This window comes from Nannospalax galili, unplaced genomic scaffold (assembly GCF_000622305.1).
Source record: "Nannospalax galili isolate Female #2095 unplaced genomic scaffold, S.galili_v1.0 scaffold11, whole genome shotgun sequence".
NCBI classification, from domain to species: domain Eukaryota; kingdom Metazoa; phylum Chordata; class Mammalia; order Rodentia; family Spalacidae; genus Nannospalax; species Nannospalax galili.
Window position 1 is genome coordinate 5,940,718 of NW_008330735.1, and position 27,785 is coordinate 5,968,502.

The 27,785-nt window shown below is 36.7% G+C and overlaps 1 protein-coding gene across 1 annotated transcript in view; it reads right to left on the reverse strand.

The window, feature by feature from the left end:
- The window catches only part of Ccdc73 (coiled-coil domain containing 73), a 180,938-nt gene that overhangs the window by 79,199 nt on the left and 73,954 nt on the right, over positions 1 to 27,785 (reverse strand). Inside the window, exons 4-5 of the mRNA XM_008851776.3 lie at positions 26,493 to 26,528; positions 25,230 to 25,304 (exon numbers count right to left, since the gene is read on the reverse strand). Coding sequence (XP_008849998.1) covers positions 25,230 to 25,304; positions 26,493 to 26,528 — 111 coding nt within the window. The remainder of the gene's footprint in view (positions 1 to 25,229; positions 25,305 to 26,492; positions 26,529 to 27,785) is intronic.

A 27,785-nucleotide genomic window follows, 5' to 3' on the forward strand; every position in this document is an offset into this window, starting at 1 on the left:
CTGAGCTCCTTGGCATCTGAGCATGGATATAAAGTCATCAGGTAGATTTCAGTGGTAATGTTTTTCACATCTACTAATTATTAAAGAGCAAACTTTTATGCTTTGAAGAATTATTATTTTTTTAATTTTTTAAAAATTTATTTTTACACCCACTTCCCAGATAGCACCCTCCCATAGCCTCCCTCCCCCTACTAGAGCCCTTACTCTCCAATATCACTGCTACTGTCTGCTGTGTTGTCAGCACCCCCAGCCATTCCCCACTACTTGCCCTTCTGGCGAATCTTTGAATTTTGTGATCATTTTAGCAGAAAAATTTTCACAAAGCAGAATTCCTAAGATTTGTTCATTTTTTAAAATTATACAGCTATTTTGAATACTTTGGGGTGTGCCCCACAGGAATAATAACATGGGGAAGGAGTAACCCCTTTACCCCCTGGAGTGTCCCAGGGGGAGAGAGGCGACCTGAGGGGAAAGCCACACAAAAAGGACCCCTGCAGACTCAGAGGAAAGGTCAGTGCTGGTGCCTGTGAGCACTACAGGAAGACATGGTGGGAATTGCGCCTTTTTTCTGCTTCTGATGCATGATCTCCAAGTCCCAGGGGGGTAAAAGTGATAGGGAAATCTGCTGAGGGCAAGCAGGAGAAAGCCAGTCATCTCAGTGTTCTCCTTTAACTGAACCACTCTGCTTTTTCATACTGTCCTGGTAGGCAAGCTCAGGTTGGTTACATTTTTGTTTTTGAAAACTGTCACTTAGACCTCCAGAATAGCTAACCAAGCTAAACTCCAACCAAGCATGTATTGACACCTCATTTTCTTCAAGCTACTTACATTTGTTAAACTTTAAGCAAAATTAAAACAATTGCTTCTCATTTCCTGTGAAATTAATTTCTTAACCAGCTACCATGATCTTGGTAAAAATAGATTTCATATGTGTCACTTCTTCAATAAATATTGAATGCTCACTCTATAAGGAAAGCACTTGTGTAAGTGTTGAGGATAACAACAATGAACCCAGGAAAAATATGCCTAGTTTTATCTTGGGGAAAATAAACCATAAGGAATATCAGTAAGTTAAAATACATGGCCTATATATCGCTAAGTGTTAAATAAAGAATCAGGGAAAGTAATTACAATGTAATTGTAAAGACTTTCCTGAGACAGCAACTTATGAGTAAAAATGAAATAGAAGATGTGCTAGTTATACCATGTTACAGTTATGCCTTAATAAGGAAACAACCTGACTCAGCATCCATTTTAAGGCCAAGAGTTCTACCTTACCTACTGGACTGAACTGCTCAGAAAAGGAGAGATTTGTAGATTTAAAAATATTGTATTTTGTGATACTTTATTCCTGACTTAGCATAATCCAGTTAATTGGTAGGAAAATAAGGTTTGTGGTTTCCTTTAAAGAAGTTTTGCTTTTGATGGATATGTTGGTGCACGCCTTTAATTCCAGCACTCAGAGGAAGAGGCAGGTGGATCTCAATGAGATTGAGGTCAGCCTGGTCTACATAGTGAGTGCTAGACCAGCTGGGGCTAAACTAAGGTTTTAATAGGGGCCACAAGGACACAACCAAGAGATCTGCAACAATATAATGTAAGCAAACAGTAGCATTCAACCATTTGCTTCTCTGAGCCACATTAGACAAAGGATTGTCTTGTTCCACAGAGTAAATGCACAACAATTAATGAAAGCTGATGAACAGAAAAGGATTTAAGTATAATTTTCATGATATCCACCCATAGGTAAGAAAACAATCCTCTCATGATAATCTTAACCATGAAGCAAGAATTTGAAAATCATCAAGGAGACCTCAAGTTTGTGATCACTAATAAAAAAAATGAGCATAACTAAGTAATAAAATGTCACTGATATTTACTGTTCATGTGCTTCATTTCTGAAAGCAGTTGCTCACAAATTTAGGTGCTGCCAAAAAGCCATGACACAAATAAGATGTGATTGTGTTGCTTCACACAAGGGTATTTGTCTCTGGGAAAATAGGACCTATAAATGTCTAGTAAAGAGACATGTTCAAATTTTTCTTTAAGTCAAATGTCAGCTTGAAATTTTATGCATTCCAGAGATCCTAGCAGGCAGCCTGAGAGGATAGGTTTCAACCTCCATCAGTGTAGCAGCTCTGATCTCAGCAGACCGCCAGGGAGTGCCTCCCTCATGAGGTGAAGGAAGACTGAGTGTACCTGACTGGAACCTGAATTGGGCTTCTGTGGGTACTCCTGAATAGCTGATCTGAAGCCATCAGTTCCCTCCAAATTAAACCTGAGAGAACCTGAACCCTGTACCAACCAGCTTTACATAACCAATGAAGAAAGGCTCTAGGCACCCCAATAATACAAACAGAAGCATACTTCAACTTAATTCGCACATCAGAATCATAAACAAAGAAATTCACATGCCAAAATCACAACAAAAGAATAATAAAATGGAAAGCCAAACATTATGCCCCCTCCAAACTTCAGCAGTCCTGTAGAAGAGTTCTACAAGGAGAAACCCCTAGAGATAACACAAGACAATGAATTTAAAAGAACAATCATAAACATAATCAAAGAATTCAATGAATTTAAAGAACACACAAAAAAAACAATTCAAAGAACTAAGAGAAAATAGGGAAAAACTTCTGAATGAATTCACAAAAGAGATAGAAACATTGAAGAAAACTCAGGCAGAAATGAAGAAGGAAGTACAAAACTCAATAAGCCAGCTTGAAACAACGAGGGAAAACCTCACCACTAGAATGAATGAAATGGAAAACAGAATTATCAACACTGGAGGATACAGTTGAAGAATTGGACCACTCAAGCAAAGATTATGGAAAATTAAAAAAAAAAAAAACAGGAATGGAATATGCAAGAGATGTGGGACACCATGAAAAGACCAAATCTACGGATCATAGGAATAGAGGAAGGAGAAGAATTTCAGGTTAATGGATTGTAGAAGGAAATTTCCCGAAATTAAGGAAAGACATCCCCATACAAATACAGGAAGCACATAGAACACCAAAAGGATAGGATCAGAAAAGAAATGCCCACGACATATCATAGTAAAAACACTAAATGTACAGAAAAAAGACAGAATTCTGAAGCAGCAAAAGAAAAACAAGTCACATACAAAGGAAAGTCCATCAGAATGATAGCTGATTTGTCAACGCAAACTATGAAAGCCAGAAGAGCCTGGACCAAGTATTTCCATTTCTACATGACAATAGATGTCAGCTCAGAGTACTCTACCCAGCAAAAATGTCTATTATAGTTGAAGGGGGAAAGAAAAATCTTCCATGACATGAAAAGCCTGAAGGAATAAATGTCCACAAAACCAGCCCTTCAAAGAATACTTGAAGCAATACAGAGAGAAGGGAGAGAAACAACTATACCTCAGGAGCAATGAAAGAAAATAAATAAGTTATAATTGAAGAAACACAAAATTAGAGAACACAAAAAGCAATCAAAATGACTGCAACCAATAAACGTCTTTCAATAATAACTGTAAATATCAAGGGACTGAACTCCCCAGTCAAAAGACACAGGCTAAGTGAATGGATTAAGAAAGAAAATTCACCTCTTTGCTGTCTGCAAGAAACCCATCTCACTTTCAAGGACAGGCACTACCTCAAGGTAAAAGGATGGAAAAGAATGTTACAAGCAGATGGCACTAAGAAACAACAAGGGGCTGCAATTCTAATATCTGACAAGATAGACTTCAAAGTAAAACTAATCAGAAGAGATAAGGAGGGTCACTTCATTCTGATCAAAGGAACAATTAACCAAGAAAATATTACAATCCTTAACATATATACAACAAACTGTGGTGCACCCAAATTCATAAAAACAATACTACAGGACTTTAAGACACAGATTAACCCCAACTCAGTAACAGTAGGGGACTTCAATACCCCACTGTCTCCATTAGACAGGTCAACTGGACAAAAAATAAACAGAGAGACATCTGAATTAAATGATATCATACATCAAATGGACCTAACAGACATTTTCGAATATTCCACCCAAACACCAAAGAATACACTTTCTACTCAGTTCCCCATGGAACTTTTACAAAAATTCACCACATACTGGGCCACAAAACAAACCTCAACAAATACAAAAAAAAAAACCCTGAAATTATTCCATGTATTCTATCAGACTACAATGCAACAAAGCTCAAAATCAACACTGGACAAAGCCCTAGTCACTACACAAACTCGTGGCAATTGAACAACACACTCCTAAAAATGACTGGGTCAAAGGAGAAATTAAGGAAAAAATAAAAGAATTCCTGGAATTCAACAAAAAGGACAAACACAACACAGCACAACCTCTGGGACACTTTAAAAGCAGTTCTAAGAGGGAAGCACCTACATTAAAAAACTAGAAAGAGCCCAAATAAATGACCTAACACTGCAACTCAAGACACTGGAAAGGCAAGAACAAATGAAACCCAAACCAGCAGAATAGAAGGGCATAAATTAATGAAATTGAAACAAACAAAGAAACAAAAAAATACAAATAATCTAAGAGCTGGTTCTTTGAAAATCTAAAAAAGACAGACAGACCCTTAGCCCAGTTAAACAAAAGAAAGCACAAATCCAATCAACAAAATCAGAGATGAAAGGGGAAACATCACAACACACACACAAAAGATCCAGGCCACTATAAGGGAATATTTGAAAAACTTATACACTACTAAATTTGAAAATCTAAAAGAAATGAAAGCATATCTAAAATCATGGGAACGACCAAAGTTAAACCAAGAAGAGATCAACAGCTGGAACAGACCCATAACATATAAGGAAATTTAAACAGTAATACAAAGCCTCCCAACTAAAAAAACCCCAGGGCCAGATGGATTTACAGCAGAATTCTACAAGACATTTAAAGAAGACCTCCAACCAATACGACTTCAATTATTCAAAAAGATAGAAACAGAGGGAGAAATTCCAAATTCCTTCTATTAAGCCAGCATCACTCTAATACCTAAACCCAGTAAAGACACAACCAAAAAAGAAAACTATAGACTCCTTAATGAACACAGATGCAAAAATTCTCAACAAAATACTTGCAAACCACATACAGGCACACATCAAAAAGATCATTCACCATGATCAAGTAGGCTTTATCCCAAAGATGCAGGGATGGTTCGATAAATGCAAATCAATAAACATCACTAATCATATAAATGGGCTCAAAGACAAAAACCACATTGTTATCTCAATAGATGCAGAAAAGGCTTTTAACAAAATTCAGTATGCATTTATGTTCAAAGTCCTAGAGTGAATTGGACCGGAGGGAACATACCTCAACATAGTTAAATCCATATATAACAAACCCACAGCCAACATCATTCTAAATGGAGAAAAACTGGAAGCATTCCCATTGAAATCAGGAACCAGACAAGGATGTCCACTATCTCCAATCCTTTTCAACATAGTGCTTGAAACTCTTGCTAGAGCAATGGGATAGGAGAAGGATATTAAAGGACTACTAACTGGAAAACAAGAGGTCAAACTACACTTTTTGCAGATGATATGATACTATAAGAGATCCCAAAAGTTGCAACAGAAAATTCCTAGAACTGATCAACACATTCAGTATACTGGCAGGTTATAAAATAAAACTACAAAAATCAGTAGCCTTTCTATAAATCAATAACAAGCAATTGGAGAAAGGATACAAAGAAATGTTCCCATTCACAATTGCTGCAAAAAAATTAACAAAATTATCTTGGAATAAATCTGATGAATGACACCAAAGGTCTCGACAATGAAAATTTTAAATAGTTAAAGAGATTGAGGAAGACACCAGGAGATGGAAGGGCCTCCCATGCTCATGGATTGGAAGAATTAATATTGTGAAAATGACCATCCTACCAAAAGCAATATATAGATTCAGTGCAATCCCAATCAAAATCCCCATGACATACTGCACAGAATTAGAAAAAAAAATCCTTAAATTCATATGTAAGCACAAAAGACCCCAGATAACCAAAGCAACCCTGAGCACAAAGAGCAATGTGGGGGGATTACTATACCAGATCTCAAAGTATACTACAAAGCTATAGTTATAAAAATGGCATGGTACTGGCACAAAAATAGACACATAGATCAATGGAACATCATTGAAGATCCAACCCAAGTATATGCAAATTCAGCCACCTGATATTTGACAAAGGTGCCAAGAATGCACTATGGAGGAAAGACAGCATCTTCAATGAATGGTGTGGGCAAAACGGGATGTCCACCTGTAGAAGAATGAAAGTAGAACCTTATCTTTCACCTTGCACAAAAGTCAACTCCAAATGGATCCAAGACCTCAATGTGAAAGTGGAATCCCTGAACTATTAGAAGAAAACATTGGCAGTAACTTACAAGATATAGGTGTAGGAAAGGATTTTCTAAATCAGAAAAAAGTTGCTCAGGAATTAAGGTCAGCAATCAACAAGTGGGCCCTCATTAAACTTAAAAGCTTCTATACAGCAAAAGAAACAAACAAGTGAAGAGAAAACCCAGAGAATGGGGGAAAATCTTCACCAGTGACATATTTGACAGGGGTTTAACATCCAGAATACATAAAGAACTCAAAAAACAAAGAGTTGAGAAACCAAAAGACCCAATTAAAAGATGGGCTAAAGATCTAAACAGAGTTCTCAAGGGAACAAATAAAGATGGCTAACAAACATCTCAAAAAGTGTTCAACATCGTTAGTAATTAGGGAAATACAAATTAAAACCACCCTAAGGTATCACCTTACCACAATCAGACTGGCTAAGATCAAGAGAACAAAGATACCAAATGCTGGTGAGGATGTGGAGAAAGGGGAATGCTCATTCACCACTAGTGGGATTACAAACTCGTGGAACCTCCATGGAAAACAGTATGGGGAACTCTTAAAAAACTAAAATTGAACCTACCATATGACCCAGTTATACCACTCCTTGGCATATACCCAAAGGACTCATCCTATTGTAGAGGCACTTGTACAACCATGTATGTTGCTGATCTTTTCACAATAGCTAAGAGATGGAAGCAACCTACATGCCCCTCAACTGAGGAGTGGTTAACAAAAATGTGGTATATTTACACAATGGAGTTCTATTCAGCAGTAAAGAAAGATGAAATAATGAAATTTGCAGGTAAATGGATGGATCTAGAAACTGTATACTAAGTGAAGTAACACAGACTCATAAAAACAAATGACGTATGTTCTCCCTCATATGTGGATCCTAGCACCAAATCCTTTTCAATTCCAGGTCCTTTTAATAAGATGATGCTATACAGCAGTCCCTTTCGCATTAAATAACTACTATCATCACAACTTCAGCTGAGCCTTATTGCTAAAAAACATTACAATTGAGCTTGTTGATGGTTGTGTTCATTCGTTAAAGGAGGGCCAAGCAGGGTCATTGGACCCTCACCGGATTATCCAGCCACTCTTCCCAGCCAACTGTATGTAATTTGGCCCTAATCACACGTGGCCTTCTGGATTTGGGGAGGGCTAAAGTATACAATCTGGGGAAGGCTAGGAAGAGAAGACATGACCCATGCTGGATAAAGGCTTTCCAGTGTGCATACACTCAGGTCATACATATGCCTCAGCAACTCCTCCATTATCTCCATAAGTAAGCTCAATAAATTCATTTGTTCCCCCAGTAAAACTTTAATCAAATATTGGCTTGACACTAGAACCTTAAAAGGGAATAAGCATTGCTTAGCATCCCCAGGAAAAAAAGTCTCACAACAGATTTGTTAATGCTATTATGTCTCATAATTATTTTTTTAAAAAGAGAAAATGAGAATGTAAAAAGTGTTAAAAGGATATGGAAATGGAGATACTTTCCAAAATATGAGAAAGCCTAAGCAAGTGATGAAGTTCCGTGTAGGTTTGTTATGATATATAAAGGACGAGACAAAAATAATATACACATAACCTTAAAATTTCTATGGTCATAGTTTAGTCAACTAGTTTAAGGAACAAAATATATATCTAGTTAAGGTTTATCTGAGAATATTTGTTTTTTTACCCAAGCCTTATCTACATAGCACATGATAATTAAAAGTACCAGACTGGTGGAACTAACCTTATTAGATGTTTAACAGCCATATTTTAAGGCCTATACTATTGTGGTCAGAGGGATTTAAATGACAGTTTTTGCCCTTTGCCCACCAAGGTCGACTAAGTTCCAGGGGACTATGGAACATCTCTCAAAATGTCCTGTAACTGTGGTGAGTCACCTGTCCTCTTGTTCGTGGAAGACATGGAAACCCCACCAGGTTGACTTGAACCAGTGAACAGTCTACAAAGAGGAGGGTCAGCTCAGAGAAAACATCTTATTCATGCTTCCAAGTGAAGCCAGACATTGTCGAGCAGGACCTTTGACTTATCTTCACATAGATGGAACTGGTAAAAGAAAGGAACCAGGAGCTACTCCCAAGCCCAGGTGACCCCTGAGGAACAGATCCTCCAATGACTTTAAGTGTAAAAATAAATTGATTTATTTGGGCCAACTGTATGGTCTTAAATACCCAAAAGGAAAGTATAACCAAAGAGTAAAGTCATCAGTATATTTCTTTAAGAGTTCAAGGGATTACACTTCCCAGACGTTAGGCTTAAGTCTATATAAAAAGTTATTTAGAAAATTATTTCTCATTGATGATTTTGTTCCTAACCAGAAAGTGCTGCTCAGATGTAAGACTTCAAATCTTGGTCTCCAATCCTGTAGTGCCCACCTGTAGCTAAGGGAGACAACCAGCTATTGTTCTGAAATGATCGATAAATTTGTTTCCCCCCCCCATCTAGAAGCCTTTGAGAGGAACTGACACCGATTCTAACCACTCCAATAGTTATCAAAATACCTGAAAGCAACTCCTGAATCCATCACTCTAGAGTACAGCCTTGAAAGACAAAAGAAAAATGAGGAGGAACCCAATAGAGGGATGCTTTCGGAAGCCCTTGTCAAGAAATTCCAATGGACTCTCATAGGAACATTTGAAAATTGCCATGTTCTGACTTTTTTCTAGTTCCCTGTCTAGAACTTATAATGCTAATTACTCTTGCCTTTACTTCTCCTTCAAATATCCTATTCAGGATTCGAAGACTTTCTTTACCCCCTAGAGATAAGAGTTATGCAATTTGGGAGTCTTTTAGATAGACTCACTGAAGGGGTACTCCAATTGCTTCACCCTGAGTCCTTGTTCGGCATGGAAGAAACCACAGCAGTCTGCGTCCCAATTCCCTACTGGCAATTTGGGTAACCACTTCAGAGGATGGGTAACCACTTCAGAGGAATTGGCTACGCAGTTAGGGTAAAAAGACCCCAAAGAAAAGTAGCCAGTTTCTTGGCTAAAACTCACAATGTCCTTGGGCATCTTAGCAACATACTCTGTTGCAAAGGCCAAAAATGTTGAAAATATTTGGGAGCCTTTATCTAATCCTTAAAAGATTTTAGGGTTACCTCTTCAGATGGGGGAATGTTAGAGTAGCCAAAAGCCCCATTTAAAAAAATTAATCAAAGAAGAAAAGGTACATGAAGTTATCAGAGAAAAGCGATGGGGAGATATGGGAGGAGTTGGAGGGGAGGGAGCAGGCATGGATTTGATCAAAACACCTTATATTCATGTATGAAATTCCCAATACATTATTTATTTTTTAAAAAAGAAGTTTTATGCATTCCATTTGAAAATTGGCAGGTAACATATTTATGTTGTTTGAAAATAAAGTTGCAAATACAGTAAAATATCTTTCCAGAAATTTTGAAATCTATTTTCAAATTCTTATATCAAATAAAAAAGCTGTTTGTAGATTATGTTTAGCAAATGTGTGGAAATGCTTAAAATTTCCTTAATTTGAGCTTGCCATAATTTCAGTTTCATTTGGAACACTGTTATGATTTGATACAGTGCAGTGATAAGTTGGTTTGCACTCTGAAGACACATATTTAACTCATTTTAATGAGCTGTTTGCTCCACTAAGAAAGCTAAATCTGAAAGATACTTTTCATCAAGTTCTGGCACAAATTTTGTTTTCAATTCCATAAACAACTTGATAATATGTTGAAAATCATAATACATTTGGCATCAACTTATCTAACTTAAAAAAATGGTATCACTATGATCAGCATCAACATTTTAAAGGAATTCCTGGAACTGGTAATAATTCAATCCCTTGGCCCTTAATGAAATTCAAATCCCGATGAGGACTTGAATGATGTTATCCATTGTTAACACTTGCATGCATAAATTTCCTTAATGTACTATGCAATGATACTTTATTAAATGTGAGTTTGGGGTAGCAATTATATCATTGCCTACTTATTTTACAGGTCCTTCATTTCAATCTACCATCACTGAGGTACCATCAGCAACATATCAGGTATATTGACAGTGCACAAAGAAGATCATTTTAACACAGTACAAGATCATTTTAATAAAGTACTATCTATCCGGGTTCTAATTTTTTAATATTTTATTTTATGTGTATGAGTGTGCTGCCTGCATATATGTAAGTGCACCTGTGTCATGCAATGCCCACTGAGGTCAGAAGGGGACATCAGATTCCCCTGGAACTGGAGTGACAGATGGCTGTAAGCTTCCATGTGGTTGCTGGGAATATAACCCAGGTCCTCTGAAGAGCAGCCAGAGCCCTTAACCACTGAGCCATCTCTCTAGCTCCTGGGTTCAAATTTTTTTAAAAAAACAAAATTGTTGAAAAGACAGACTTTTTTTCTGTTAAGCAATTTTGTCCTTACAACATGATCCTTGATATACCCTGAATTTGGCAGCATGTTTTTACATGTTTCAAATTATTGTCTAAAAACTAGCACAAATTTCTAAAAATTAAGCAGAGAGCCTTACTTCTTGCCACAAAAAAGGGCAATTATTTGTCCATTTTTTGTTGAACAATCTTTTCTTCATCTGTAATTTTTTCTTTTGGGGGTTTGTTTTCTTTTGAGATGTTGTGGAAACCATGTTGGGATTTTAAAAATAGATAAGGGAGCTGGGCATGTTGTGCCACACCTTTAATCATCCAGATCAGCCTGGTGTACATAACAAGTTTCAGTCTAGCTGGGGCTACAAGGAGATCTTGTCTCAAAAAGACCAAAAAAATTTAAAAAAGGAATTCTATTTTCGTCGTGAAAATTAGTTGACAGAAAACAGCAAGGTTTGGGCCCTTCCACATGTCAGCTGCAATTCAATGCAAAGTGGAAGGGCAAGATGTGGAAGCATAGGAGGCTACAAGTGAGGTGTGGCTGCCCATGGTTTGGAAGCAGCACTAATAATGAAATAAGGTGCTGGAGTTATGGTCAGTGGCTAAGAACACATACTGTTCTTGCCAAGGACCCGAGTTCAACTCCCAGTACCCATACTGAATGGTTCACAACTACCTGTAACTCCAGCTCCAAAGGTTCTCATGCCCTGTTCTGGATTCTGAAAGCACATGCACTCATGTTCACAAATCCACATGCGGAAACACATATATGCATAAAATTAAAAATAAATCATACAAAATAAGAATTCTTACCTGTCTTCTGAAGAATATTAAATGTCTATTGTTTGTAACGGTAGATTAAAATATTGATAATCACTGTTTACTTGCCAAGTCACAAGTGTGTGTAACATATGACAGAGCCAAATTACTGTGCTTAGAGGAGACACTGGAAGTCACACATGTCATCATACATGCATACAAATAGCAAAAGCACATATATGTTTATTTTGCATGACACTGTGACATGACATCATCTACAAAATTCACACTTGAGAACTGCACAACTTACAAAGATCACAAAAAAATTCATTAATAGCTAAAATTTATTATACATATATGAAATATACATATATGAAACTGCCAAAGAATAAAAAATTAAAAAATAAAAAGTTGCCATAAAGACAAGCATGTATTCTTTTTAAAATTTATTCATTTATTTATTTTATGTATATGTGTGTTATGTCTACATGTATATAAGTGCACCCACATCATGCAGTGACTGCAGAGGATAGAAGAGAGTGTTGGATTCTCTGGAACTGGCATTACAGATGGTTGTTAGCCATCATGTGGGTGCTGGGATTTGAACCCAGGTCTTCTACAAGAATAGACTGTACGCTTAAGTGCTGAGCCATCTCTCTAGCCCCACAAGTGTGTATTCTTACCAAAAGTACCTATGTTTGTTTTTTCATAGAGATGAAACCTAAACTAAGAACATGAATAAGATATGGCAATGAAAGGCTGAGAATTACCCATCTGTCTATGAAGTAGACCACGTTCACTTGGATAATCAGCACATTTAATTCCTTAGTCCAGACTTGAAGAATATAGTGTCTATGAAAGCACAAAATTGTCTTCATTTCTACTAATTGACAAAAGGGACCTCATAAAATTAAAAAGTTTCTATATAGCAAGGAAAATAAGTCAAAAGACAGCCTACAGAACAGGAGAAAATCTTTGCTAGCTATATATCTACAAAGGATTAATATCCAGAATATATAAAGAACTCAAGAAAGCTAACTATCAAGAAATCAAACAATTCACTTAACAAATGCACTAATAAAATGAACAGTTCTCAAAATATAAGCACAAATGGTCAATAAACATATGATCCAGCTATACTGCTCCTAGGAATTTACCCTGAAGGATTCCACATCAACATATCACAGAAACACACATCAATGTTTATTGTAGCACTATTCGTAATAGTTATGAAATGAATCCATGTGTCCATCAATAAAGGAATGGATAAAGAAAATGTAGTAAAGTAAAACTCATTAGTCCAAATTCTGTCCATATAGTTTTTTTTCCTGGGTCTCCAATTTAAAAACAAAAATTATCCCATGAAAAACTGGAAAACCTAAACCTGTAGCATAAAAGCATATTAAAGCCTAGTACAGATTCTCTGCATGATGTCATAATCAAAGATGATAAGTTAATTCAACAACCAGGGAATGATCACCAAAATTTTGAGGCTTGGAAAAGAAACAAATACTATAAAAGAGTTCTATAGAAAAAAATTACATGATATAATTTCACCAGAAAAATATAACTTTCATTGAAGAGTGGCTAACAAGTTAAAATTTATGAACTACATAAAAAAAGAAGACCTACAAGAGGGAAAATAAGCAGAGTGGACAGTGAAAACAGGAAGGTTTTCCTAAGGTACCAAAAAGCCCCATAAGATTAACTGGTCAAAAAATAATAATCTGGCCTCGTTGGAACCTTAACTTGCCAGTTTGTCCAGGTCAATCACCTGCTCACAGGACCACCCCTAGTAGGGTGAATCACCTTAAGTCATACTAAAGATATGGATGGAATATCTAGCACATTAATGAGATGGTGAACTTTTCCTGTCTAGTACCCCCACCTCTTAGAGCAGTTCTAGTGGATCTGGGTTATAGATGTGTATCTCGAACTCCTGTCTACTTTTCTGAATTCTTGAAAGTGTAACCTCTCCTTTTTTTCTTCATATCCCTTTTCTAAGCATGCTTTCCCTAACACTTTGGGCTGTCCAATATTTCTGGTTTCTTTACTTTTTCTCTAAAGCTTCCTTCTTTCTGCCATGTGGCTGCAAGTCGACCAAGTGTCTGAATCCTCATGGCTTCATGGCTTTTTTCCTTATCCCTCCATTCTCCTCCTCAAGGCAGCTGCCAAGATTCACAGCTTGCCTGACCTAAGGATTTTTCTTAAAATTCTAATAAAATTTTCCTAAAGCTTCCATTTGAGCTCTTAAACTCTTTTATAAATGAGACTAAGGACCCTGATAGGATTTCCCCTTTATCAATTTGACCCCCAATAATTAGAGATGAGAGAACAATATCAAAGATTTATTACAATTATTTTTATATGATTAAAGCCATACAAGATAAAGTAAAAAGCATGAGAAAAGTATAAGACACTATAAAAAGACAGATTTGAAAGAGTACCAAATTGAACTTCTATAAAGCAAAAATGTAATCATGAAATAAAAAACTTAATGGATACATTATATGGTAGATGAAACATAGTTGAAAAATTAGTAAACTAGAGAACAGGTCTAAGGAAACTGCATAAAATACAGCAAGGCCACAGAGAGAAAGAAAAAGTGAGAGCAGTGCAGAGGAAGAAGGTTCAAAGCACACCACAGAAACTGGAAAAGAGAAGACAGGAAGATTGGGGAAGGTAATACTTAAAAGTCACAACAGCTTAAGAATTTTAAAACTGATCAAAATATTAAACTTCACATTGCAAAAACAAATACTTCAAATTATGCAAAACTGAGAAAAGAGGGTAAATATTTTGGTAATTAAAATAACTATAATTCCACTGAGAAAGCTGAAGGCCTGTTTATTCCATGATTTTTAAAATACATGTTTAGTTTCACAGTGTTAGAAATAAAATCTGAGATCCAAATACCTCATCCATACTGCACAAAGCGAAAGTAACTCAGCAAGGCCAATTTTACTTTTGTGAAAGGGCGATCTGTGTGATCAGTCAGATCCAGCAAGTACACACTGAACCCAGAAGCTTTGGGAACTTTAATCCCTGACACAAGAGGACTGTGTCCTTTCCCTATTGGCTGGGGTCTGACCTCACAGTCTTTCCCAGTTGGCTAGGGCACAAGGGGAGAAGAGTTCCTACTCCAGGTCATCAGGCTCAGGAATGCATCAGGGTCTTTCCTTAAAATAATAGAGCTTTAGAGGTCATCTAAACAAAAGTCTTACAGGGTGTGATATGATTAAAAAAGTAGAATTCCTTGTCATAAACCAAGTTTCGAGTTTTGCAGGGTTTGAAAGAAAAGATTAATATTTAATATTTTTTACAACAGCAAAACTGAGAGAAAAGTACAGATATCCCATAGACTTTCCAGTCTTACACATGAACAATCTCTCTAAATAACAACCTCTTTCTCGCTTCCTCTCTTACACACACAGACACACAGACTCACACACACACACACACGTTAGAATTATTGAACCTACATTAACACATCATCACCCAAAGTCTACAATTTACATCAAAATTCATTATAATGCCATGTATCCAGATATTATAACTATCTTAAAAGTGTTCTGTGCTCTACTTTTTCATTCAGTCGGAGCACTAGCTGCTCTTGCAGTGAATCCGGGTTTGATTCCCAGCACCCACATGGTGGCTAACAACTGTCCATAACTCCAGTTCCAGGGGATCCAACACCTTCTTCTGACCTCTGCAGGTAGTGTATGACATGGGTGCACTTACACACATGCAAGCAATACACTCATACACATAAAATAAAAATAATAAATAAGGGGCTGGAGAGATGGCTCAGGAGTTAAGAACACTGGTTGTTCTTGCAGAAGATCTGGGTTCAAATCCCAGCACCCAATGGCAGCTAACAACTGTCCGTAACTCCAGTCCCAGGGGATCCAACAGCCTTTTTGTGATCTCTGCAGGCATTGCACGACATGGGTGCACTTACCTACATGCAGGCAATACATACATACACAGAAAATAAAAATAATGAATAAAATTTTTAAAAAATAAATAAAAATTAGAGAGGTCAGGCGTGGTGGCACACGCCTGTAATCCCAGCACTTGGGAGCAGAGGCAGGTGTATCTTTGTGAGCTCGAGGCCAGCCTGGTCTACATAGTGAGTTCCAGGACAGCTGGGGCTACAGGGAGGCCCTATCTCAAAAAGAGCAAAAAAAATTAGAAATTTATCTATATATTTATTTGTGTATATGAGCATATGTGCATGCACATGAACAGAAACCAGAAGTGGGTGTCTGGTATTGTCCTTTTCATGCTCTACCTATTCCTTTGAGGCAGAATTAATATCTCTCTCTCTCTCTCTCTCTCTCTCTCTCTCTCTCTCTCTCCTTTGTAGCAGGGTCTCTTTCTGAACCTGAGGTTCATGTTTTCTTGGCTAGGCTAGAAGTCAACAAGCCCTAGTGATCCTCTCATCTCTGCCTTGCTTGGAGCTGGATTTACAGATATGCACAGGATGTCTTGCTTATTGCATGGGTGGTGGGATTCAATCTCTATTCCTCATGATTGCACAATAAGCACTTCTAACTGCTGAGCCATCTCTCTAGTCCCTTGCTCCAGCTTCCTAACTCTTGGCAAAAACTGATCTTTTTACTGTCTCCATAGTACTATCTTTTCCAGAATGTCATATATAGTTGGAAACATACAGCCTTTTCAAATAGCTTTCTTTGCTTAGCAATGTCATTTAAGATTATTCCATGCCTTTCTATGACTTCATAGTTATTTATTTGAGCACTAACATTGTCTCAATATATCAGTATATTTTTTTCATTCACATAATAAGACACCCTGATTACTTCCATTTTGAAATATCAATCATGCCAATATAAACATCTGGATGGAGGTTTTAGTGTGGACACAAGTTTTCGTCTACCTTGAATAAATACCAAGGAGCATGACCGCTGAGTCACAAAATGGGTGTTTACTTTTATAAGAAACAGCCAAACTCTCCAGCATGATCCAACCATTTTGCATTCCTACAACAATGAATGAAAGTTCTTGTTGCTATCTGTTATGGTCAGCACTTTGTGGTATCTATGTTCTGGATTTTGGTTATTTTAATTGAAATATAGTGCCATTTTTGCTACTTTAATTTGCAATTCCTTCATGTCATATGATGTGGGGCATCTTTTCATATGCATATAACCCATCTATCCATGTATCTTCTTTGTTAAGATTTCTATTAAGATCTATAGCACATTTTTTATTTTGGTGTTTGTTTTCTTATTATTGGGGGTTTATTTTCTTACTTAAAGGGTTCTTTAAGGGTATATGATAGATAGCAGTCCTCTATCAGAAACACCTTTTTCAAATATTTTCTTCTAATCTGTGGCTTGTCTTTCACTTTGACAAGTAGAAGCTTGGTGCTAGAGAGACAGCTCAGAGGTTAAAAGCACTGGCTGCTCTTGCAGAGGACCTGGATTTGGTTCCCAGCACCTACATGACAACTGACAACCATCCTTAACTCCAGCTCCAGGGGATCCAATTCCCTCTTCTGGCTTCCATGGGCATTGCATGACACGGGTGCACTTACAAACATGCAGGCAAAGCATACATACACATAAAATAAAAATAAAATAAAAAGAAAGAAAGAAAAGCAGAAGTTTTTCATTCCAGTGAAGCTCAGTTTACCAATCATTGCATGGATTGTGTCTTCAGTCTTACTTAAAAAGTCTCTACCAAACCCACCTAGATTTTCTCCTGCATTATCTTCTAGAATTGTTATACTTTTGTATTTTACACTTTTGTCTGTGATCCATTTTTAGTTTAACATGGATGTCCAGTTGTCCCAGTATCATTTGTTGATGAAGATGTATTCACCTTAACTCTAGGGCCTTTGTATTGTTACATGCCCCCTGTACTCCAGATGAAAACATTACTTAAAAGTCTAAAACTTATCTATGGATGGATAAATACACATACTTATAGCTCCAAGAATTTAGTTCTCTTCTGTCAATGTGATTAGGTGAGGCCTAATAAAACTAAGCTTCAATAGTACAAGCAGCAAGTTATTTGCTAACTATACCTTCAAATCTGTAATTAGTATGTGATCCTCTATAAATGCAGAAGTTTAAATTTAATGATAAAATAATGACATAATAGAGCTTTAGGGGTCATTTACCTCATTAGTCCCAAACCAGTTTGTACCACATTCTACTCATCCTCTTTTTCATGCTTCTTCTGGGAGAGTGAATGAAGCCTACTCTACTTGTTTATTCCTATTATCCAGAGTAGCTAGTGCACATACAAAAATTATCTTATTTGGGAAATGCTAATATAGTTCAATTTCCTCATCTTACCTAAAGCAGAGCTAAAGTTCAAGAAGAAGGTATCTTACCACAGATTATCCAATAACTCATTAATAGGCAAAACCCGTTGCTATCTACAAAATAATCAAGTTATTTAGCCCTCTAGGCATATTGTTTTCATAAACAAAGTTTTATTTTGTTAAGCAAGCCCATACCTTTAAATTCACCCAAGCATCATGCTTATATAGAAATGGCACACATTCAAATAATCCATTAAAGCAATAAACAATTCCTTGGGGGTAGTATATGGTTTTCTGTCTCTATTTGGGAATTCAATGAGTAGTATGCTTGGCTATGGGCTTCTATGATAAAAGGCACTGTCTCATCATTCTTGGTACCCAGCAACTGGTAAAGTACTACCTTATGAAAGGACAAAAAGAGACACAAAACTAAGTCACCAGTACAGTAAAGGGGGGTTAAAGTTGCTAAATGGGAGACCAGTTAATAACACTGGCTGCTCTTGCAGAGGCCCTGGGTTCAATTCCCAGCACCCACATGACAGCTAACAACAATCCATAACTCCAGTTTCAGGGGCTCCAACATCCTCTTTTGTCCTCTACAGACAATGCACAACATGGGTGTACTTATATACATGCAGGTATAATACTAATACACATAAAAAATAAATAAGTGTTGAGTAGGTATCCAGTGGCACAGATCTCAAAGCTTAGCCAAAATGTAAAAAAATGGGCTTTAGAACTTTGTAAGTCACCCCCTCCCGGATGTCATAAACCATGCAAAACCCAAATAGAAGGTATTCTATTGGTTTTGTCAGTACTGGGACCTTAGAGGGCACATGCGTAGGTCTCCCAAGGGGTGGGGGAATTTGGCATAACAGGTGTACTTACACACATGCAGGTATAACACTCATACACATAAAAAATAAATACATAAATCAAAAAAGAAAATATGCTGATGGGTATCAGCATCAGCTTCTTGCCACACTTTGCATAGACAAGTTTAAAAACATTTAAGTTATAGTCTATAACTACAGCGTAGTCTTCCATTCTTTGTTTATAAGTAAATTCTAAAAACAGAAACCAATAGTATTTACATTACAATCAATATACTGATTAATATGATATTTCCTTCATTATAGGTCCAGTGTGCTATTGGAATGGAATATATTAGAATCAGGACCTAAATACCTTCTCTTCTAAATACCTTTTCTTCTCCATCAGTTGTTCAAAAATCTTTCCAAATTTTAATTCACTTTCTCTATTTTTTTATTTATTAATTTATTTTATGTATATGAGTGTATTGCCTGCATGTATGTAAGTGCACCCACGTCATGCAATGCCCCCACGGGTTAGAAGAGGCATTGGATTCCCTGGAACTGGAGTTACAGATGGTTGTTAGCTACCATGTGGGTGCTGGGAATCAAACCTGGGTCCTCTGCAAGACCAGCAAGTGCTCTTAACTGCTAAGCCATCCCTCCAGCCCCCTGTTTCACTCTTTATATATAGTCATTTGTTTTCCCTGAAAATTCTATTCACTTTTTACTTTTTTGGTCCAAGCAAAATGTCTTTACTATATGATGAATATCTATCAGCCTTGTATCTTTTCTTCTTAAGACATGGAATCCACTCTTATTTCCTTTGAAAATATTCATCTTAGAGTTCACTGACATTTAGTTGCACTTAATTTGTTTTTCTTTACTTCATTACATTAAAGCAACAAAAGAAATAAAAAACAAAAATTGCCTAAAACCTCAAATGAAGAGACTCTAGTATTAAGACAACTAGATGACAATTTGGAGAATTGTGGACTATGATAAATATCTCCTACTATGCTACAAAGATAAACTTCACAATTATTAAAGATCTTACATAAAAATTTGAGTACAAAGAAGTAATAAAATGTGGGTGTTACTTTGGGGTGGACATGCCCTTCTCCTATGACTTAAATTCCAAAAGCCACAAAACTATAAACTTAATCATGGCAAAATTAAGCAAAGCCGGGTATGGTGGCACACACCAGTAATCCCAGCACTAGGGAGGCAGAGGCAGGCAGATCTCTGTGAGTTCAAGGCCAGCCTGGCCTACATAGTAAGTTCCAGGACAACTGGAGCTACAGGGAGATCCTGTCTCAAAAAGATCAAAAAAAAAATCAAAAGATAAATGAAAAGCTGAAAAAATATTTGAAGCTCAGATCACAGGCTAAAAGGTTTATTCACGAAATATAAAGAACTTGTGTAACTAAATTGGCATAACTTCAAACCACCCCTTAAATGTGTCTAACCACAAAGGCTACTCACAGTCTTAATTAGAGAGGCCTCTCCTTGCAGGAAACAGAGATAAATGCAAAAACATATAGCTGCAAAGATGCTGAGAATAAAGGACAGTTGAGAACTCAGCCTAGACAAGACATTTAGACCACTCCCTTAAAGTGCAGGGAACATTGCATAAGAGAGGGCAGAAAGAATGTAAGAGCTGCAAGATTGGGAGATAAGCAAGCAGTGAGATTCATCTTCTAAGCAGGACACCACCCAAGCAGCTACAAATTCACAGCAGCTGGGAATACTGGCACTGAGTTCACAGAAGTTGGCTGTTACGGCGGGTAAAGGGACTCATGAGCCCCCAGGACATACTGCTGATCTGTTGGTAACCAACAGATACTGGAAGAGGATGAGGAATAGTATCCAGTTGTACACAGCCTGGTGAGCTCACCAGGCCATGATGGTCAGTTCCAAATTAAGAATCACACAGACAGCCCTGATAAAACTCTGTGGGAACACTAAACAAAACCAAAACTGGTAAATAGGGGAAAGAGATTGGGGGGCGGGGGGTGCTGGTAGAGGCAGGAGAAAATTGGAGGGGGACAAGATTACATGGATATATGGGTGAAACTGTGAAAGAACAAAATTTGCTATGAAAAAAAAGAACTCGGGGAAATGGGTAGTTAAAAATGCAAAGGACACAAAAGAAAAACAGGCATGAAAAAGTAGCCTACAGCAAGTCTTTAAAAACACTGACAAAAACATTGACTATAATCAATAGCCATGTTCATAGCTCATCCTTTATTTAGCACTTTCATTTCTCTGAGCAATGTTTTACATTTTTCAACGTGCAAGTATTGTGTATTGTAAAATTTTACCCCAACTATTCCCTAAGTTTTCACACCATAGTGAACTGTGTCATAATTATATTTCAACTCCCTACTGTGTTTCGCATAGAAATATAATTGGCTTCCATCTATCAATCTTGTAACCTGTGACCATGCTAAACTTCTTTATTAATTCTAGTGGCTTCTTTGTAGATATTAGATTTTATACAAAATGGCTATTTTGTCCACAAAGAAAGCTTACATTTCCCTTCCCAATCTGTACATCTTTTATTACTTTTCTTGCCTTCTTTCAGAATTTTATATCCAGAGAAAATATCCTTCATAAATGGAAGATATTATCAGATAAGGAATATTAAGAAAATCTACCACCAGCAAACCTGGTATAAAATGAATGGACAGGAAAGAAATGGTAAGAGAAGGAAACTTGGATCCAGGAATAAAGAACAAAACACCTAGTAAATTTTCTATTCTTTTCCTCTTATTACAATTATCTTGGCCTGTTGAAAGCAAAAACCCTAACACTGTCTGATGTAATGCTCAATGGACAGAAAGGTAGTATTAAGACAACTGTCTCATGAAGTGTGAAGAGTAAGGTCCTAAATACTGTTAAAGATGTCAACACTCCACCTAAAACAGTAAAATGTTGCTATTATAAGTAGATTGTTGGAATATGGGTGTCTGTGTGTATGTATATAAATGTATGTATATATATATAAACCTATCTTTTGTTTTGTTTTTATGTGTGTGTACATGTTCATGTGTGCAGGTATACATACATATACACACATATGGAGAACAGAGGGCAAACTCACTGTCATTCTCAGGAACTGTCCACCTCCTTTGAGACAGGATCTCTCAATAGCCTAGAGTTCACCAATTAAGCTAGACTCACTGGCAAGTCCCAGGAATCTTCCTGTCTCTGCCTTCCTGACACTAGGAATACAAGTGTATGCCACCACATCCAGTATTTTCATGTGAGTTTTGGGGATTGAATTCATGTCTTCATGCTTCTGAGGCAAGTAGTTAGCCAATTTAGCTATCTACCCAATCCTATAATTTTTTAAGCTGAGGTGATCCTACTGTTACCCAGCCTGTTCTCAAACTAGTAGGCTCCTGTAATCTTCCTGCCTCAGCCTCACCTGCATCACACCTGAGAACATACATAATTTTAGTCCCTAAAGCAACTATTATAAAAAAATATGAGAACATGCCAGTTATGGTAGCACACACCTGTAATTCCAAAACAGATTCAGAAGGATGAGGCAAGAGGCTCACAAGTAGCCAGCCAGAGTTACATACATAGTGAGTTTCAGCACAGCCTAGGCTATGGTGTAAGATCTAGTCTCAAAAACAAAACAAAGATTACCAAGGAAGTAAATTTAAAAATATATACCTCCAAGACCTAGTCATGCCTGCTTCTAAGAATGATCTCCAATTTCTCCAAGATTGGCTGATTTTTAAAACTTTTAACACCTTTGTACACTTTCTTTGCATTTATACGCACGTACTTTTTGTAGTTTTGTTTTTGTTTCTGAACTGTATGAAAGTAAGATACAGCAAACAGGAAACTTCACCCCTAACTACTTCTCAAATATTTTCTAAGAATAAAGACTTTGTTCTACGTAACTCCAATACCAAAGATATACCAAGGAATATTAACAATAATTCATATAAGCTGACATATAATGTTATCCAAATTTCCCCAATTGTCACCTTAATTTTTAATGACTGTCTCTCTTTGATCCAGGAGCTAATAAAGGTTCATATGTTGTATACAATCTCTCTCTAACCAAAAGTAATTTCTCCTTACATTTTTGTTTATTTTTCATGACCTGAAGTGTTTTCTTTCTTGAGACAAGGCTCAGGCTGGTCTCAAACTCATAACCTTCCTGCCTCAGCCTTCTGACAGCTGAGATTACAAGTGTTTGCTACTACCCCGTACTAAAGTGGAAGTTCTTTAATATCACACATTATTATTAACCCCACATTATTATTGTATCTCATTAATACATCAATCGCACATTATGACTGTATTTCATTATTTCTTCAGTGTTAGACTGAGCTAATTTTTTAGGTAATAAAATTACATAGATTATGTGTTCCTTATTATACCAGTGGACTCATGGAAAGACTGCAATCATTATTAGCAAAGTGATATTTGATCATTGAATTAAGGTAATGATCTTCAAGACTCTTTCATTACAAAAATATATTTTGCTCTTTGCAATATTAATGTAACCTATATATGGTAATACTTTGAAATCATGAAAACATCTCCAATAATCTCTCAGCTTCTACTTCACTTTTTCTTGTAGGCTCCCCAGAAGCACAAATCTTTGTCTTTTGATGCTCACTGCTGTATCCTTACTAGTGAGAATGTGTTTGGAGCATAGTAGACTTTCTATGAACATGAACTGAATAAATCACCATTAGCTGAATATTTCTCTATTCTCTATGAGACTGTGAATAACTTAAGAGCAAAGGTGATAGTTTCTTAATCTTTACATTGGCAGAAAATAGGGACTTCACATGTAGCAAATAGCCAATTAATGCTGAAGTTTTAATTTTTTTTTAAAACCTACAGAATGGAAAAAACACTTCACCAGTGACACATCTGACAGAGATTTAATATCCAGACTATGTAAAGAAATCAAAAAACAAAGAAGCAAAAAAGCAAATGACCCAATTAAAATATGGGGTAAATATCTAAACAGGGAGTTCTCAAATGAAGAAATAAAAATGACTAAGAAACATCTCAAAAAGTGTTTGTCCTAGTTTGTTCTTCATTGCTGGGACAAAGCACTCTGACCAATACCAACTTGGGGAGGAAAGGGTTTGTTCAGCTTGCAACTCCCAGGTCACAGTTCATCAGGGAGCCCAAGGTAGGAACTCAGGGCAGGAACCTGGAAGCAGGAGCTGGAGCACAGGCCATGGAGGAACGCTGCTTACTGGCTTGCTCCCCTGACCCCTGCTCAGCCTGCTTTCTTATGCAACACAGGCCCACCTGCCCAGGGGTGGCAACACCCACAGTGGGATGGGTCCTCCCACATCACTAATCAAGAAGATACCCCTCAGACATGGCCACAGGCCAGTCCAATAGAGGAAATTCCCCAACCTAGGCTCCCTCAACCCAGATGTGTCAAGTTGACACTAAAGTTATCCAGCACAATTGACCCCTTGTCAACTTGACACACAAACATCACTATTAAACCATAACTTTCCAATTTCTGTCCCCAAGATATGATGTTAATATCACAACATAAGACGGTACAACCTTAAAAACCCCCACAGTCCTTAAAAAATCCAAACACTTAAAAGTTCATAGTCTCTTTTAAAAGTCTCTTAATGGTGGGCTTTTGTAAAATCCAAAACAAGTACTGTCTTATTTCAAAGGGAAGAATCGTGCACACCTAAGCAAAACCAAAGTCCAGCAAAGTAGCTCAAGGCTGGACATCTGGGATTCACTCACGATCTTCTGGGCTCCAAAGGGTACTGGCAGCTCCACTTCTCTGATTCTGCCGTCCACAGCACACTCAGCTGGTCTCGCAGACCCAGGCCAGCTCCATTCCACACCTGCCGCTGTCCTTGGTGGTCGTCCCATGGTCCCAGCATCTCCAAAATGCTGGGGTCTCCACTGAAACTGAGGCTACACCTTCACCAATGGCCTCTTCTTGCCTCTTGTGGTGCAAAGCCTCAGATTTTCTCCACAATCCTTTCAATCCTGGGGTCTTCACTGCAACTGAAGCTACACTTTCACCTATGGCCTTTCCTGGCCTCCCAGAGTGCCAAGCCTCAGCTGCTCTCTGTGACCCCTTCACACTTTCAACACCAGAACCATACAGGAGACTTTTACACATTACTAAGTCCTGCTTCCAGCCAGAGATGGGGTTCAGGTCCCCTCTGTGTGCTGACCCTGAGGAAATACCTCCCAGAAGATTTCAACACAGTGATGCTGGTCTCTTGTTACTTAACACAGCTGATTTTTCAGCCCCAGCTAACCAGCATCAATTGTCCCAGTAAAGCAAAGGTTTTACTTCAGGTTCTGGTCTTGAAGTTTTAATTTTTAAGGACCATGAATAAATTAACATATAGGCTTTATTTTCTTCACATAGAAAATTTTTTAATCTTTAATTTGTTAAAACAATCAAGGTTATTTTAATAGTGTTTAAAATAAAACATCAAGCAAAAATCCTATTTTGAAATTATGGCTCCCAGGAAAATGTATTAAATTATGTAACATCTTATTATATAAATTTATTATCTTTGCTTGACTAGATTACATGCTTAATGATGTTTTAGCGACACAATGCTAAAATAGCAAATTGTTTTTTAAAGACTACTAAGCTACTTTACCTGTAATGCCTTTAATGTTCCTTTTAATCCTTCTATTTCTTTTTCTTTTATTTCTGTAGCAAGCTGGAATTTTCCCTTTAAGTTAAAAAAAAAAATACTTCAATACGTTTTTAGTAAAAACACAAAAGAGGAAAATGAAAGACTTCAAGAATCAAAATCTACACTTTAAACCTAAAATTTCACAGGCTTTAAACATACATCTACATGACAAATTCTATTTCTAATGGCTTTAAAAATCAAAATATGGGGCTGGAGAGATGCCTCAGCAGTTAAGAGCACCTGTTGGTCTTGCAGAGGACCCAGGTACAATTCCCAGGACCCACAAAGGGATCTGACAGATTGTTCTGGCCTACACACATGTAGGCAAAACATGAAATAAATAAATCAAAAGGAGGATAAATATAAATTAACACTGTAAATTCTATGTTCACAGTTATAATAAAAATGTGTAAACCATATTAGCAAGAGAAAATACTTAGTGCCAGATAAATTTCTTTTGTGGGAAGTTACATCTCCTTTTCCAGTCAGCTGGCAACTGGATGCAAATCATCTCAATGTTTTTAAATTTAAAAGAAGGTGGTTACACTGAAAACATGGTATGGTTAATGGAAGCACTGCAGTAAAATAAAAAGAACATTAGTTTGGAAGCTAAAGAGGCCTGAATTCTAGCCCCTATTTTAACCTTGTAAAATCACCCCATGAATATTCTCAATCGTAAATCAAAAAGATCATGTCACATAATCACCTTGGGTCCTTGCTGTAAGGCTTTAAGCAACCAACATTCTTCATTATTTTATTACTAACATTCATTTCATATTAAGTGTTAGCTTCAACTGTCAACTTGACACAAACCTAGAATCACCTGGAAAGAGGGAACCTCGACTGAAGAATTTCTCAGATCAGACTGGCCTATGTCTGTGAGGCATCTTCTTGGTTGCTAATTGATGTAAGAGGGCTGAGCTCACTGTGGGCAGTGCCATCCCTAGGCAGATGAGCCTGGACTGTATAAGAAAGGTAACTGAGCAAGCTAGAGGAAGCAAGCTAGTAAGCAGTGTTCTCCCATGGTCTCTGTTTCAGTTCCTGCCTCCTGGTTCCTGCCTTGCTGTCCCTCAATGACAGATTGTGACCAAATAAACCCTTTCCTTTCCAAGTTGATTTTGGTCATGGTGTTTATCATAGAAACAAGAAACTATAAAATATAGTGAAAAATAATCATAAATTCATTTAGCTATAGTTTAAGTTATTTTAAAACTTAACAAATACCTTTTCTTCTTCCAAGGCACACATCTTCATTTGCAACTGATAATATTTAAAATTAAAATATAAATTAGTAAACTGATAACATTTTTAAATTGTTAAATATTTTATGTTCCTATATTGTTTAAATTTAATGTTAATATGCTACTCTAACATTCAGAAAAAAATAAATATATAAAAAGGATAAGGCAATCACCAAAGTACATAAATGGCTGTATCACATTTAGATACCAATAATTCATCAAAGTTTAGCTTTACCCTCCAGAAATCTTAAATGTCTAATTATTTTACAATCTACTCTTAAATAATAGCATGAACATCATCTGAAGGTATAATTTTATGCAATCATAGTATTTGTGTTTGTATGGGCAGTATTTATGTTCTGAATTTGTTTAAATGCAGGTGATGGTGAAATAAAAATGACTGTTTTTAAAAAAATGACATTCTAAAACAGAAAAATGAAAGTGTATATGCCAAAGAAAACCAATAAAATATTCTAAGTACCATTAAAAACATTATCAAAATTGTCAATCAATATTTTTTTCTTTAAAACTTCCCTAACTTCCCCACACTCGTCATTTACATTCAACAATTCTTTATTTAAAATAAACACAGAAATGAGAATGTAGCTCAGTGCCAAAGTACCTTCCTACCATGTACAAGGCCCGAGTTCAGTCTCCAGCACTACAAAACAAATGAATATAAGAATCCAAAAAACCCAGGCATGATGGTGCACACCTTTAATCCCAGCACTCAGCAGGCAGAGGCAAGCAGATCTCCTATAGCCTTCAGATATCAAGTCTTATCTTGCCCAAAGTTTCTTGTGACCACAAAGATGAAGACTTCTTCAGTCTAGAGAATATTATGCAACACTTCTGGCTTCTGCTTCCTTACTTTCATTTAAAACTATTATAACTTTGGCTCAAATTAAAAAAAGAAAGTTCCTCCTGTTTAAATCAACTCATGCTAAAATGTAAACTATCAGTAACCTCAACCAACTAGTGAGGGAAGATGCATAGGTTTACATATTTTTCCTAAACACACACTCGTATGGAAATGAAGAGAAAAAAGAAGGAAAGAAAAAAGAAGAAAAATGAGAACAGTGGGGTAGATATAAGAAAAAAACAGAAAATATTATATATGAACACTTTTTAAAAAAAAATTTTTAGAACAAGCATTTCATTATAGCTTTAACATACTCATTAACAGTTTCCAGAGATAAGATATATCTCTTTCAAAAGTGGCTGAATTCACAGTTGAATTAATACAGTTATACAATATTGAACTCAGTATAAACCC